Below are 15,278 nucleotides of genomic sequence, written 5' to 3' on the forward strand. Positions count from 1 at the left end.
CACACACACACACACACACACACACACACACACACACACCTAAGGATAAATCAGAGAGACCAGTCAACCTGACAGTCATGTCTTTGGACTGTGGGAGGAAGCCGGAGTACCTGGAGAGAATTAACGCATGCACAGGGAGAACATGTAGACTCCATGCAGAAAGACCCCGGGCCTGGAATCGATTCCATTTAGCACTATAGGCTGGATTGTTTCAGAAAACCTGCCTAGAGTCAGAGACTGATGCTGCTTCATATCAGACTGACTCGTCTCTGAAATATGAATTTTGACTAGTTTATCATATAAAATGCTTGATGACAGCCCAGAAGATTATAACATCTATTCTTCATTGATAAAAGTCACAATCAATCATGCAGATATTAAAGATACCATCAGGTATCATTTCCACCAACATGTACAATGGCAGTTAAAATGCAGATGAGTTATTAAGTATAGACATCATCACCCAGCATTTCAAAATCCAGTTTTTGAAAAGCAACATTGAAGAATAAGAATGCTAAACTGAGTACATTTGGATTGATGACATCACAAGAAGCATGGGACTTGAGATTCTGTCAAACAAACAGCTTCTGAAACATTGTGACAGTCTGAAGCATTATTATTGACTTAAAACAAGCACATATTTATTGCTGAAAATATGTTTTTTAGTTACTTTCATCATATCTCAAGTGTGCTAAGATATTTGCACTAGAAATTAGACCAAAACTACTTAGTAAGGTTCTACGTTTTAGCAGTGTAGCTGAAAATACTCATTAAACTTTCTCCAAAAGGCCAGGAGAAAATCTTTCGTATTGTTTAGAGACTCAGGTTTTTGTTTTCCTTCCACCATCACTCTAATAACGTACCTCTGCTGTCGGATACAACAGCCCGTTGACTCCGGTACGACTTCTCCGTCCCGAGAACCTCAATGCTGTCGCTGCTGCTCACGCTGCCCATCATGTCTGTGGACGCGCTGGGGTCAGGGGTCGTTCTCCCACCTCCCCCTCCCTCCATCTTTATCTGTATTTCTTCCACACAGGAGAACAACTCCTCAGCATGCTTTTCTGATTGTCCTTCCACAGCCCCCACAGTGTTCCCCGAGAGCCTCTCTGCTTCATCCTCCTCCTCTTCCTCCTCAGCATCCACAGGGCAGCACAGCTCAAACAGGAAGTTTGTAAGTTTCAGCTTCCTGGACAGTAGCTGTGAGACACGATCAGTTCGCAGGACGCTCCTGTCACCACGCAGACGCTGCTCTGTGTCTGCCAGCTGGTTTTTCACCAGGGACAGGAAGTAGGAGTTGCAGAGCTCCTCCAGTGGCTTCAGAAGTGACTCAGACCTGCAGGAGGCAGTGGAGGGAAGGCAGGGAGAGGACGGCTCAGACGGCAGGTAGGCCGTGTCGTAGGGCAGGAAGTCAGGCTGCTGGAGCTTCCTGTTTGGGTAGGATGTGACCTGGCGAAGGAGCTCTCTGTGGTTCAGGATCAGATGCTCTAAAGCTTCAAGCTCATCAGCTCTGCCTCCTGCTCCTGTGGAGGCAGAGCTGCTGTGTGTGTCCTGCAGCAGGGCCCTCCGTCTGAACCTGCAGCAGTCAGAGGGATTCTTCAGTCAACTCACAATTCCTCACTATTCAGAATTTTATCACAAACTTTGTTCTAAGAAATCAGATAAGCAGGTTTTCTGCACATTTGCTACACCTCCAATTCCATACGTCTTTGATTCTTGTCTCTCAAAAAGAACAGAATAAAATCAGAAAACATTAATGTATTTTCCATATCCAAGCTGCAAAAATATCAAAATGAGAGATTTAACCCTGAATGCTTTTTCTGAGACAGATCTATATGAAAATATATATCTGGAAATTTAGTGCTCAACAACTAATTAGACAGAAAACATTTTAATTTGTACTTTTATCTTCTTCCTGCTTCCTTTAAGTGTAACAACAGGATCATCTCACTCTGTTCTTTCTACTACACACATTTGTCCTCCGTTGTGGACTTTTTTCTCTTTACCACCATATTTTCTGTCCTCCCTCTGCACATGCTCAGAGAACCTGATCAAATCTTGCTCAACCTGAGCTAACTGAACCTTTTTAACTCCTGTCCTTGTATTGTGGCACCATCTACAACCAAAACGCTGCAGTCTGACTCCTCAACCTGAAACCTGTAGGAATCCTTCATCTCCTGCTTCTCATTCACTCACATAATCTGTCTTCTTTTTATTGGCACTGCTAATTTGAAATGTCTCAACACAAACCGTTATAAAGAATTACTGCCACATAAATAAATATATTTAAATCAATTGAACCAATTCGACAAAAACATTTCACATCTTTATCAGGCTGAACTGCGCCTGGAACCATTTTGGGGTTGTTAGAAAATATGAACAATTACTCTTAATTCCAAAATTTCAACAAATATTTCCGTTCAAAATTCCAGATTTGTCCAGCATTTTGATAACATTCCAGAGATTTGAGGACAAAACATGTAGTTGTTATAATCAGTGTATTATCAGACAGTAAACAGAGATATCTTTGAAGCTTCCGATGTGATACATTTATTTTGTTTGTAAAAAGAACACAGGTCTGGTTTAAGTAAAAGTAGGGAAATGACCTGTTTTGATTTTTTAGTGAGTACATATACCTGGAAGTTTTCTGTAAGTAAACCAAAAAAAAACATGATCTATTAGTTAAAAAGAGTTGAAAGTTGTGAAATGAATAATGCCATCCAAATACAAAACATCAAAATAACATTTTCTTCTTTTGTTAACAGAAGCAAAAAGGACTAAAATCTGTTGAAAATGTAAAAAAAATTTCTAATTTCATCCCGTCGTGGAAAAGACTCACAACGGGGCTTCGTGCTTTTCACACGTTTCAAGGCCCTGATTTTCTCTGGTGAACAAACAGACGGTGCTGCTGTACCTTAACCCTCGCAGACCTTAATATGCTGCAGAACATTTGAAAGAATTGGAAAATTTACCAACATAATGACAACCAATTCTGATTGTGTGGAATAGAAGGATTTGGTTGTAGGAATATTGCTTTCTTTGCTTGATGGTAAACCACTTAATGAGGAAATTGGAATATTATTTAATAACTAAAAATAATTCCTCTTTTCATCATAGACTAAGATGAATTTTACCAACAGCAAAGTCTGTTTTTGAAAGTCTTCCTTTGATTGGCTCAAAATACCAATTTGCTTATTTATGCAATTTGTTCCAGTCAGCTTCCAGACTAATTTACTCAAAATGAAGTGGTAACCTCCTGGTTTAATGCAACAACCTCACAAAGCTGAAGCAGCTGCTTCTTTAATTACTGCAAACAAACAAAGAGGAACTTACTCGAGCTCCTGCAGCTTTCTCTGCAGTTCAGAGGAGAACGCTTGTCTGTTTCCAGTCTTCAAGCTGTCAGAGGCCTGAGAAAAACACTCGGACAGCTCAGAGAAGTTCTCCATCAGCTTGCTCTGGTCCGAACACACGTAGGCCATGCAGAAAGGTCGCACCATCCCCCGAGCCTCCAGGTCATACAGGGTCAGGTGATGAACGTACGCAAACGAGTCGTCTGCTGAGTCTCCCAGGATTACCCTGGAGTCCTCGCTGAAATTGAGGCGGGGTCCAGGTGAAGCAGGGGCTGTGTGACCCGGGCCGGACGCCTGGTAGTCCACAGACATAATGCGGACGGAGAAGTGGTTGAGGTCAAACGAGCCGATGACCTTTGGATTATTTGGTATTGTTAAGACAGGCTTTGGACCAACCTGGAAGACAGAAGAGGAGGATGTATCCAATTTATCACTGAGAGCAACAGATATCTAGATTCTTTTCTGAAAAAAGTGACTTGGTCTGCTTTTCCATTTACGTCACAACCAACAGCACCTGTCTGGATTGTAGTTTTAAAGATTTAATGACCTGCTGCGTTCTGCGTGAACAAACAGGCTCCAACTGTTTTTTTTACCTTTAACCTAAACCTGTACTGATTCTTAACTATCAGCTCCACTGCTCTTATGTAATATGATGAGTAACAGAAGGATTTTGTTTCTTTTCTGATTTTCATTATAGCCATATGGCAATTTTATGCATTATAATGTACTGTTAAATTATGTTGAATTAAGATGATGAGGTTCAGCTAAAAGCCCAAACTGTTCTTTTTCTTATAAAGTTTGGTATTGAGTGAAGAAAAGAACTCATGTGTGAGTTTGTCTGTGTGGCTGGTGTTTCGTTTTAAGAATCGTTTGAGGAACAGTTCTCTTTTAAAAAGGAGAAATACTTTCTGGAAAAGTGAAGTCCAATCCACAACAAATAACTGTACAATAAACTGTTTTACAAGACATTTTATTAATTTCATACAACAGCAACAATAATGCGCTTTTTTGTTATTTCATTCATTTGTGAGATCATACTGCATAACAACCATGAAACATACATAATTTCATGTTATTACATTTATCCATTCTATAAATCTACCCCACACACTGACATACAATTGCAGGTCAGTGCAAGTTGTATTTGACTTATATTCTGCTTTTTTCACAGAACATAAGTCAAATACAAAACACAATAAGTCAAATGTGGTACAATGATTGCATTATATAAAATAAACAGGGATTTGTTGTCCAGAACATCTTATCCCCTCAAAACAGAAACACTTTTGACTAGTTTTGATTTTACAGATCTGTGGTTTCCAGCTAAATTTATCATCCAACATGCCACCTAAAAATTTGAACTCAGGGACTCATCCTAAATCAACACTGTAAATGGTTATTTTGATTGCATTATTTTCTTGTTTGTTGCAGTTTCTAAATCTCATGAATTAAATGATAATTTATTGTTTTTGAACCAATGTTTTAGTTTTTTCATTTCTGTAGAGACCGCTTCTGAGAGTTGTTGGACGTTTTCTCCAGCACAGACAATACTAAGTATCACCTTCAAATATAAGGTATTTTAGCAGGTTTGATACTTTGAGTGTGTCATTTATATATTAAATAAGTTGTGACTCAGCACTGACCCCTGCAGGAACCCACAAGTTATGATGTTTAATAAATCTGATTTCTGATAAACTATAAACGGTATAACTATAAACTTTATAAACTGTTTCCTTTGTCCAATGTATCTTCTACGGTAGTTTAATTCTACCCCACTAATTTCAAAACTTCACAGTATTTTTAGTAAAACGTCAGGATTGATGGTGTCCCTACTTTGTCAGTTTTAGAAAACTGACAAAGTAGGGACATATATCTAATGTATAATTATTAAAAATTATTGACAGATTTAAACAAAGGAATGACTTTTGCCATTTTCATAGTATTTGGAAATGCTCCAGTAAGAGTCATGTTAATTCCATTCTGGTCCATTGATTTTTTTTATTCTTATATTGATAAATTATTTCAATAATTTATTTTTTGTCTATATGACTCAAGTACATTGAGGATGTATTTCTCATTGTCCCCATCATCCACCATTACAAAATATTCATCCAGGGTTTTGTCAAAAATACGGTAATTAAATTATTATTAAGGGCGAGTACTATAGGAAGAATTCTTTCTTATGAAGCTATATAATGTCTTCCATATTCCCTAATGTTTTATGAAGCCTAAAGAAGGATAATAATCCTTCTTATATTTTCTAATAATAGTTCATTTATTTTTATAGATTTTATGTTTTTACTTCAAAAGTTCTGTATTTTATCAATTCTTTATGTAGATTATTCTTTTTCTTACATGCATTTTGTAATCCTTTACTAACCCAAGGTTTATCTTTGTGTTTTTGCCTATAATTAAAAAGGACAGTTGGACAGTTTTTATTGTACAGTGATTTGAAATATTTTTGAGAAATAGCTCAAAAGCTTTATCAATATTGTGTTTTACGATCACAAGACTTTACAGTTCTGTGTTTCTGAATAACACACCGGATTTAGACAATACTGATTTAGAACCAGATCACATTTTTAGATGTCATGTTGATGACATATTTAGCTGGAAACCACAGATCTGATGTTATTCTTTAGTGTATGATGTTTGTGCCCTAAGTGTACTTTCTGTAGATCCCTTCAAGGATCACCAACACTGACAGATGGACACATTTATAAGAATTTACTTTCCATATAATTAGTATTGTCAATTTGAGTTTAATTTATTTCTTTACTTCATTGATATACTTATTTATTCACTTATTAATAATTCATTTTTTCATTTATTCTACATAACCACTTGTTTATTTTATGAATAATAGCACATGGATTTAATTATGAATTCATTCAATCACTTTCTTGTTTATTCCATCTCTATCATTTTCTTATGTATGAATTTTATTCTCTGTTTATTTACTTATTCATTCTCTCGTTCACTTATTTCTTTAGTAATTGATTTAATCACTCATTTTTGCATTTCCCTTTTCATTCATTTATTTCGTTATTTGGTTTTTTTTTTTATTTATTTACTTAAAACGTTTATATAGAATGACCGACTGACTCCAACCAGCCTGAGTCAGTCGGGCTCACCTGCTCTGAGAATTCAGCCACCAGTATAAAGTCCCGGTGAAACTGGGCTGCTGTGCTCCAGGGGTTGTGAGGCGGTAAAAGGCGGACAGAAAACTCCTCAGGCAGCGTGTGAACCTCCGGTTCCTCTCCTTCCTCCTCAAACCCCCCGCTGCCGGTGAAGGGCAGCAGGTCTGGTGAGCCAATCATCTTCAGTCGGTGGCGGCTCAGCCCATGGAGGATCCCACCGTTGACTTTCACCTTGAAGAAGCAGCAGCCGCCGCCATGCCGCGGTGTGGAACCGCCTCAGCCCGGCTCTCTGTCAGTGAGTCAGCTGTTTCTGTTGGACAACATAATAACAGCCGGAGAGTTACAAACAAGCTGCGCAGTTATTTTCGGCCATGGTGCGACATGGATATGCCAGAAGCTGAAGCAAACGGAAACTCCGACTTATCAACTTAGCTGCTGCGGTCTTTGACACGCTAAAAAAAACTTTACAGTGTGAAAATCACGCTGAAGTTAGCGTCTGAATTCTAGCTTCAGAATCGGTTCTTCTGAAGGCCTTTCAAATAAAGGGCTATTTAATGCCTTCAGGCTTAAAAAAACGTTAAACAGTTTGAGATTTGAGTGACAGAACCAAAAAGTTAGACCGTTCAAATAATATAACATAAAATATAATATGGCTGTGCAGTGGCGTAGTTGGCAGTACTCTTGCCTTGTAGCAAGAAGTTCTTGAGCTCAAATCCCTGTGCATGAGTAGATTCTCTCCAGGTTTAGACAGTGGATTTAGACAGTGTTTAAACTAAACCTGTCTAAACCCCTCCCGCCCTCCAGGAAAAGGACTGTCAGGTTGATTGGTCTCTCTAAATTTTCCTAAGATGTGTGTGCATGGTTGTTCGTCCTGACTGTCTCGCCTGTGATGGCCTGGTGAACTAATCTGTTGATCCCTCATGTCCCCACAAGGATAAGTGTGCTACATAATTAATAGATAATATATATTATTGTTGTTTTTATTATTATTAGGCCCAAACAGCAAAAGCGCTGTGAAGACCTAATGTAATAGTGTTTATTATTATTATTATTATTATTATTATTAATATTATTATTATTATTGATCTTTTCATGCCTGAGTCCTCTCTGGATACTCCAAACATGTTTGGTCAACTGGCCACTCTAAATTCCCTTGTGGTCTGAGTGCAGGGTGTATCTGTTTGGTGTGTTGCCATGTAATACAATGGCAAACTCAATACCTCTGTGGTCTACTGTACCACAGAGGTAAAGACTGTACTACTATACAGTCTTTGTGAGTATCATCATCTTCTGCATGCATTTGACACTGAACATTGTTGGAATTTTGTGGTGAGTCACTAATAACATAATGGCAATGGTCCCAAGATGGATCCTTGTGGAACCATGTCATAGTTTTGAAAAGTTTTTTTGTAGTCTGAACTTTAACACACTGCTCTTGCTTTTTCAAATATGAACAAAACCAATAAGAGCTTGTTGTAAAAATAATTAACTCTTTAAAGTTTATTTAAAACACTGTTATGAGTAAAAGTTTTGTTCATTCCAGGTTTTATACATTTAAGCGTTGACATTTGAAAAGGGTGATTCTTACCTTTTTTCACCTTTTTGCAGGCTCTCATTTTTTCAACCTTAATGTTTTGAACACCAATGGAATAAATGTTTAGGGAAAAATGTGCAAGTTCTTCACTAAAGCGGAAGTTTAAATCAGATACCAACTTCAGTGTCGTAGTTCCCTGTGGCTGCAGTCATGAGGCTTCCTACACAACCTTCGTCCCAGGATTTCTGTTCCTCTTTCGCTTCTGTTTCGAGGTAGAAAGATTTTACACCCAGAGGAATGAAAACATGTGATGGACTGGCCTTGCGTCAAGTCGCATAAGTGAAAAAAAGAAATGTTTCCGCTTTTTCACTTTCAAAGCAAACAAGCCTCCATAAAAAGTCTGGAAACATAGTTTAGAGATTTTATAACTGCTCTCTTTGCGGCACATTATGAAAAGGACCATTAACAGCGGTGTTCATCTCATGTTTTCACCTTCTTTTCAACTCCGTTCTAAGTCAGTTATGATCAAACTGATGTCAATCACACAATCATTAGGAGTAATATGTAGCAGCCAAATAATACGTTTAAAAATTTTTTTTCAAGCTAAGAAAAATAACGTTCAACCTGCACTAAAGGATATGCGGATTCATTTAAATAAAAATACTAAATAATACATTTTACAGGGAATCTGCAAAACGGAGCAAAGAAAACAATATCTTATTTTTTCATTGATAAATAATCTTCTCATTACTTTGTGTAGTGGAGATGGCAGCCACAGTCTGAGTTCACATTCAAATTTATTGACATGTTTATTGTTTGCAGCAGCAACAAAAGCACAAATAACATCCTGATGACAGGATGTCACATGCTAAACTACTGCTTTCTTTATGGAACAGGTTCTTCCTGTTCTGCAACGTGATTGGCTGTTGTTGACTGATCCAACTCTTTGAAAGCCTCCTTCCTTGAGCTGTAGAACTTTGCTCATAAACTAATGCTGTCACAAAGCAACAGCTTAGTTATTACCCATTTCATTTTTTTTATGTATGATTCTGAGGCTATAAACAGGAGATAATATTCAACCACCTTTATTGGTACATCGGTTTATACAAATATGTGTGAAAGACCTTTCTATTTCTCTGAAGTGAAATATAACTGAGCTCCTTTTTACCTCAGACTGAATGATGACTGAAGTTTATCTTTGCACAGTGAGGAGGATGTTAAAGGCTTAAAACATCACAAAATCTCCCTGCTGGAGAACTTCAATGTTCCCAAGTCCATCATACACCATAGATGCCATCTAATTACTGATTTTTGGGGGAGACAAGAGAAAAAAAACTTCTTTCTGGCTGTAGTTCCTCTCATCATGTCACCACTTGTGTCTTCTGGTTCTTATTATAGACATTTATACTTCTTAAACAAACAACCACTTATAACTTATGACGCTCTGAATGCATCACATCCTCATTTAAGTTTCCCTTTATGCTTTACCTTAATGTCAGATGTATGGCTCCCCCTGCTGGCCCCGTTGGTAATCTTTACAGCAGAAATTCAGTTACGGCTTAAATTAAATGGTAAGTTTTTTTAAATGGGTTTATGGCAGAACTATGATTAGAATTGTTTCATTTCTAGATATTAAAATTTCAAATCATAATTTTTAACTGGTGTAAAAGAATTAACTTACTGTAAATAGATATTTTAAGACAGTGGTCCCCAAACGTTTTCCTGTGAGAGCCACATAACTTTCTCTCTTCCTCTCTTCCTCTCTTCTTCCTCTTTATTCTTTGCAAAGAAACTCTTCCTTACATTTTTGCTTCCTCTTCTCTGTTCTTCTTCCATTAGTGCTTGTAGTGCCGTCTCGTTGCAGAGAAACAAGCTCAGGGCTCCGTTAGTCATTATAGTGAGTTAAAATTTTCACGGAAGTAAAATGTTCGTTTTTGTATATATCTTTGAAGGGATATATAAACGTTACCATAGCGACCAGAGTCAGAGCGTTTGGGCAGTGGTCAAGAGGAGAGGAGTAGAGCTTGTGAGTCTTAAGTCTGGTTTAGACGGMAARATTTAAGAATTGTCGGCCGATTCTCCAAATCTCTKTGACCACAGAGCTGATAAAAGTCCAACAGGTTCGATCGGTTCGTGTTCAGCCACAAGGCAGGAGCTACACGAACCGATTCCAGTCACGAACATCGCGATTCCAGAGGATAATCCAGTAAAAAAAAAAAAAAAAAAAAGCGGGAATTTAGAATAAGCAAACACGGATGACGATGTAGAAGCAGTAATGATAGTTTGTGGAGTCATTTTAAGAGATAAAAGATGTAATAAAAAGAAAAGGCAGTGGATGAAAGACGATGGAAGCAGCCGCTCTATTTGCTGCACTATGATTTGGAGTTGAATGTTTTTTTTCATAGTTAACATTTTTAACTGAATAAACAATAATGACCTTTTAGATTTAATAATAAACATTWCCACATATCATCTCCGATATCCACCGGACTCTCAGTTGCGCGATATGTCAGCTGTTTGGGATTCCCCTCTGTTCTGACGTCACTGCGCTTTCTGATTGGCTACCTGTCACATTCAGCAGGTTGTATTCTCGTTCCCAGTCATGGAAAAACCCACAGGCTGCGAGAAAAGGGCCAAGACAACCCAAATAGGGCATATTATTCAGTATTTAGTGGGAACACCAACATGCAGAAGCCTTATCTGACTGTCATGAGATACTATCTCATTATAATGAGATAATTATTTATTATTAATTATTATTTTTATAACAGAGTGACGGAAATGTGCTTCCATATAGATGTGTATGTTTACTGGTTTAAAAAAAAAAAAAAACTTTGAAGTTGTGGCTTATAGTCCGGTGTGGATAATAGTTTGGAAAATACGGACTATAATCCTTCCTGGATTTTTTCTGTGAAGAACCCAGAGAGGGTTGTTTGATTGCACTTTCTGGAAAACAAAATATTTTTACATTTAGGGCTCCTGCAATCGTCACACTTTTTCTGTTACAAACTGACTCCGGCCCCCCACCAGAGAAGGAAAAAGTTATGTGGCCCTCACAGGAAAAGGTTTGGGGACCCCTGGTCAAGCAGGATGCTGAGGGATTGTCTCACTGGCAGCGATACCTCTTCACCCTACACCCTTAGATGGAGCTCTGAAACTGGATCCCAACTGGGGGGACCCACCACAAAGGTTCATAAACTCAACCAATCACAAGACAAAAACCAGATAGAATGTATCAAGTTTATAATAAACCATAATTGCATCAACATTTTCAATACAGAACCACATTTCCTGACAACAGTCATTGTTTGACCCAAATCCATTCATATTGATAAAGCCTAATAAGACTGGGAGCTGTTTTTCTTATTGCGGCGAGAAAAATGTCTCCTGGCTGCTGCTCTGTGGTTCCTCTCAGCCTCAGTCAGTCCGTCCACCGCAGCGCCTGACTCAGACTGCAGCGCCGACTGCTCCTCTTCCGCCTCAGCGCTCTGAGCAGCTGAATCCTTCAGCCACTGCTGGTAGTAACCACGGAAACCATCTATGTGCACCAAGTAGTTGTTTCTGGATTTGTACTGGGATTAAGTGAACAGAGAGGAAACCAATTAAAGAGTTGAATTATGAGAAATAAGCAACATCTGAAAATGACATTAAAGAGGATGAAACTGGAAGGTGTGAAAAACAATATTATTTAAAATGATTAGTAGATCATGACAGATCTTTTTTTATTTGTGTGTGCTCTGACCTGGTTGTAGTTGGGAGGATATTGTGCAGCAAACTCCAGCTGCTGGACGATGACCTCATTAGGCCACACACTCAGGTCCTCCATGCTCTTCAGGAGCGTTTTCAGGTAGATGTAATCCAGTCTCCGAGTTGCCCGGCCAATCAGAGCAGAGAACACGTGGACATTGGGCCGAAACCCTGCATCCTGCAGAAACAATCAGAGATAAACAAACCAGTTTACTGCCTGTCAATTGGTGAGAACAGCTGTGTGTGTATATTGTGTGCAGTGTCAGGTTATTTAATAAAACAGTCAGCATGTCACCTGCATGTCTTTTAGCAGCTGCAGACCTTCCTCCTGCCGATCGCAGCCTAACGCCAGACATCCATATGTCTGAATATTCAGGCTGACATTCCTCTGTCGCATCACACCCAGCACAGCCTGGGGAGAGTAGGAATGGAAACTACATGAACACACACATATTTACGCATAACATACACAGCAGTCACAGCGCTTCACTTTTTCCACATTTTGTTATGTTACACACAAATACCCTGTTGTGACAATGCATAAAAGGTTTTTGAATTGTATGCAAATTTATTAAAAATAGAAAGCCAAGAAATCTCAAAGGTATTCACAGCCCTTGTCATGAAGCTCAGATTGAGCCGTTTCCACTGATCATCGTTGGGATGTTTCTACGGCTCAAACTGAATCCACCGGTGGAAAATTTACTTCATTGAACTTGTGAAATTCTTTGGAATTTTCTTAAAAGCTGGGCCCGTACAGATGGTAGCTGTATAGAGTAACAGTAATTATGTAAACATTGTTTCTTGTAAGACCAATATAACTTACACAGGTGGACAAAAGCAATCAGTTCAGGAGAGCTTGTTAGGATTTTTGTGTGCCGTTACCTTTACATCCTCTGGGGTCCCCACTCTGATCGTTCTGCGTATGGCGGAGTTAAAAAACGCAACATCAAGCTTCACCTGATGCCGCTTGGCGGCCTTTAACAGCATCTGGAGGGACTGATGGCCAGGCTCCATCATGTCGGCCAAGAGCGTCAGAGTTTTCAGGTCTGGACTCAGTCCGTTAGCCTCCATCTTGTCTAGGAAACCTTTAGCTCCACCAACAAGGGCCAACCTGTCAGAGGCTGTGTGTACAGAGCTGAGAGCGAGCATGGTCCCTCTTCTGCCTTCTAAAAGGTCCAGCAGATTAGGGGTTGTAGAGTCGGCTACTAAGTCAGAAGTCAGTGAGATGTTTTCTGTTTGCCTGATTGGCATAAGATGGGTGGATTTCTCCTCTTCACTGAGTTTGTTGTTCGTCCGACTCTTACTGGTAGTGCTGTGTTCAAGAAACAACTGCCTCTCTAGAAGGTCTATGTCTATTACACTCTTGTAACTGGCATCTGACGCATTTTCTTTTTCCCTCCAAATTTCATAGTCAGGCTTCAGCAGAACACTTGATGCTAAGGCTGGATCACCAATCCCACAATCCCTGGCTGTTCGTAGAAGCAGAGTATAGTTCTTTGAATCTGGGACAATCCCCGACCGCAGCATCTGACGCCACACCTGCAGTCAACAGAAACAGCAAAACGACAATCTTTAAACAACAAAATAAGAAATGCTTTGTTTTGGACAGAATATTACTGCAAAAACTGATACATTCGTTTACATTTTCTTCACACATCTTTATCAGCAGTGCCAATAAGTGTGGAGGGCGCTATGTACTGTATACACTCTGGTCCAGTCAAAAGCAACTAAGTTATTTGGGCATCACTGCAATAAAACAAAAATATCCAATCAGTCAGTCCAAAACCTGCTCACCGCTCCGGAGAATCAGAATTACCTGCAAAGCCAGTCTGAATCCTGTGTCTTTGTCTGTTAAACAGGCCATCAGTAGGTAATGAAACGTCTCCTGAGTTACAGCGTGTCCATTTTTCACCATTTCCTACAAACACAAGCAAAACTCTTCAACAGACGCAATGCAACGTCTTACACCCCGGCATGAGAAGGCAGCTGTGGTACCAGGAGAGTGTGAACACAGGCTTGGATGTGGTTGGTGATGGCGTGGGTCTTGAGCAGAGCGTGGTACGTAATGGTGCTCAGAGGGTAGTTCTGACGCCGGAGCTCTTGTTCCAGCTTCAGGGCTTGCTGGAGTCCAGCTTGCTTCGATGGCGACTCGGCACAGGCGTTGAACAACGCGGTGTAGGTTGCATCTGTTGCAGCCAGACCTCGCTTTTTCATCTGAAGGACACAGCAGCACACACAGCATTACAGAGGTCACTGACTGGGTCACTAGGAAGGTCTGTAAACTGGAAGGTTAGACTCAGCTGAGTATAAAAAGTTTTGGTATACTCAATATTCTGGCTTAACAACCAACAAACTTGGTTGTTTGAAAATATTTCCAGTCAAAATAAAAATAAAAAAAGCACACAAACAGTGAGATTGTGCAACATTAAACTAGCACCACGTATCATCTGGAATCCATGTAAAAACTACAAACGTTCAGACTTCTCAGATTTTATAGTTCTTTTTGTTCATTTTAATACATAAAATCTCAAAAATACTGGAAATAATTAAGAACTACAACAAGGAAGAAAAGAAAAAACAGGGATGATGGCATGACAAGAGGCAGATATTAAACTGCAACACTTTTCCCTACATCGTTGTAAAGTTTGAAGGCCTTTTTGAGTTGTCCAGCTCGACCACAGCCTCCAATCAGCACAGAGTAGTTGAACTCCTCAGGCTGCAGCCGCTCCTCCTTCAGCATGTTGCTGCTAAACACATCCAGGGCCTCTTGCAGCTGCGGAACAAATAGAAACATTAATGCAAAGAAAAGAGGTTAGGAAAGTCGCAAAGACAGCTCACTAAGGCAAACCTTGTTCTCTTTGATAAGTCTCTTGCACTGTAAGAAGTACCAGTAGGCAGTGTTTCTCCTCACAGTTCTTCGGTGGGGTTTCTTCAGCTCCCCTGCGTCCTCATCATCCTCCACAACATCCTCCGGGTATCGCAGGTTCTGGATGTCCGGGCGGCTCTTCCCGAACGACCTCCTGGAGGAAATGTCCTCAGACAAGGAGCCGAAGTTTTCCCGGTCAGGTGAGGCTCCAGTATCCGTTCTGACAGACGTGGACAGGGACACAAACCTGACGGGGAGCCGACATGGAGTCGCTGAGAGGACTGCGAACCTGCGCTCTGGTATTCTGAGACCTAGATGTGTTTTTAGAATCGCCGTCTCCGAAGGGAAAAAAGAAACCCTGGTCACAGATATTTTACTCCAGTCTCGTAAACACCGCATCACAGCGAACATCTTTAAGCGCTATCACGGTGCTGACTCTCTACCTCTAAAATAAATTGAAAGTTAATTTATTTTAAAATATAAAATCTCAAATGTTGTTTGGAGGAAACCATGTTGACCTGAGCAACCACGCTTCAATGACGCAGTAGTCCAGACCTGAAAAATAGATACCGAGTCATCATTTAGAGCAAATTCACCAGACTTTAGCCAACAAACGAGGGTTTAGAGTTTAAACGATGTGATTT

At 39.6% G+C, this 15,278-nt stretch overlaps 2 protein-coding genes across 2 annotated transcripts in view; both read right to left on the minus strand.

The window, feature by feature from the left end:
- Window positions 1–6,941, minus strand: part of smcr8b (Smith-Magenis syndrome chromosome region, candidate 8b) — an 11,579-nt gene extending 4,638 nt beyond the window's left edge. Inside the window, exons 1-3 of the mRNA XM_008404827.1 lie at window positions 6,482–6,941; window positions 3,331–3,743; window positions 864–1,573 (exon numbers count right to left, since the gene is read on the minus strand). Of these exons, the coding sequence (XP_008403049.1) occupies window positions 864–1,573; window positions 3,331–3,743; window positions 6,482–6,667 (1,309 nt within the window). The 5' untranslated portion in view covers window positions 6,668–6,941. The remainder of the gene's footprint in view (window positions 1–863; window positions 1,574–3,330; window positions 3,744–6,481) is intronic.
- A 4,306-nt stretch (window positions 6,942–11,247) lies between these two features.
- ptcd1 (pentatricopeptide repeat domain 1) lies at window positions 11,248–15,262 on the minus strand. The gene is made up of 8 exons (XM_008404766.2): window positions 14,617–15,262; window positions 14,401–14,541; window positions 13,764–13,982; window positions 13,585–13,686; window positions 12,651–13,307; window positions 12,064–12,180; window positions 11,764–11,946; window positions 11,248–11,593 (listed from the first exon to the last, which is right to left on the minus strand). Exons 1-8 carry the CDS (start codon window positions 15,043–15,045, stop codon window positions 11,360–11,362), a joined length of 2,082 nt encoding a protein of 693 aa, XP_008402988.1. The 5' UTR covers window positions 15,046–15,262; the 3' UTR covers window positions 11,248–11,359.
- Window positions 15,263–15,278: the final 16 nt, after the last annotated feature.

This window comes from Poecilia reticulata, linkage group LG1 (assembly GCF_000633615.1).
Source record: "Poecilia reticulata strain Guanapo linkage group LG1, Guppy_female_1.0+MT, whole genome shotgun sequence".
In the NCBI taxonomy this organism is placed as follows: domain Eukaryota; kingdom Metazoa; phylum Chordata; class Actinopteri; order Cyprinodontiformes; family Poeciliidae; genus Poecilia; species Poecilia reticulata.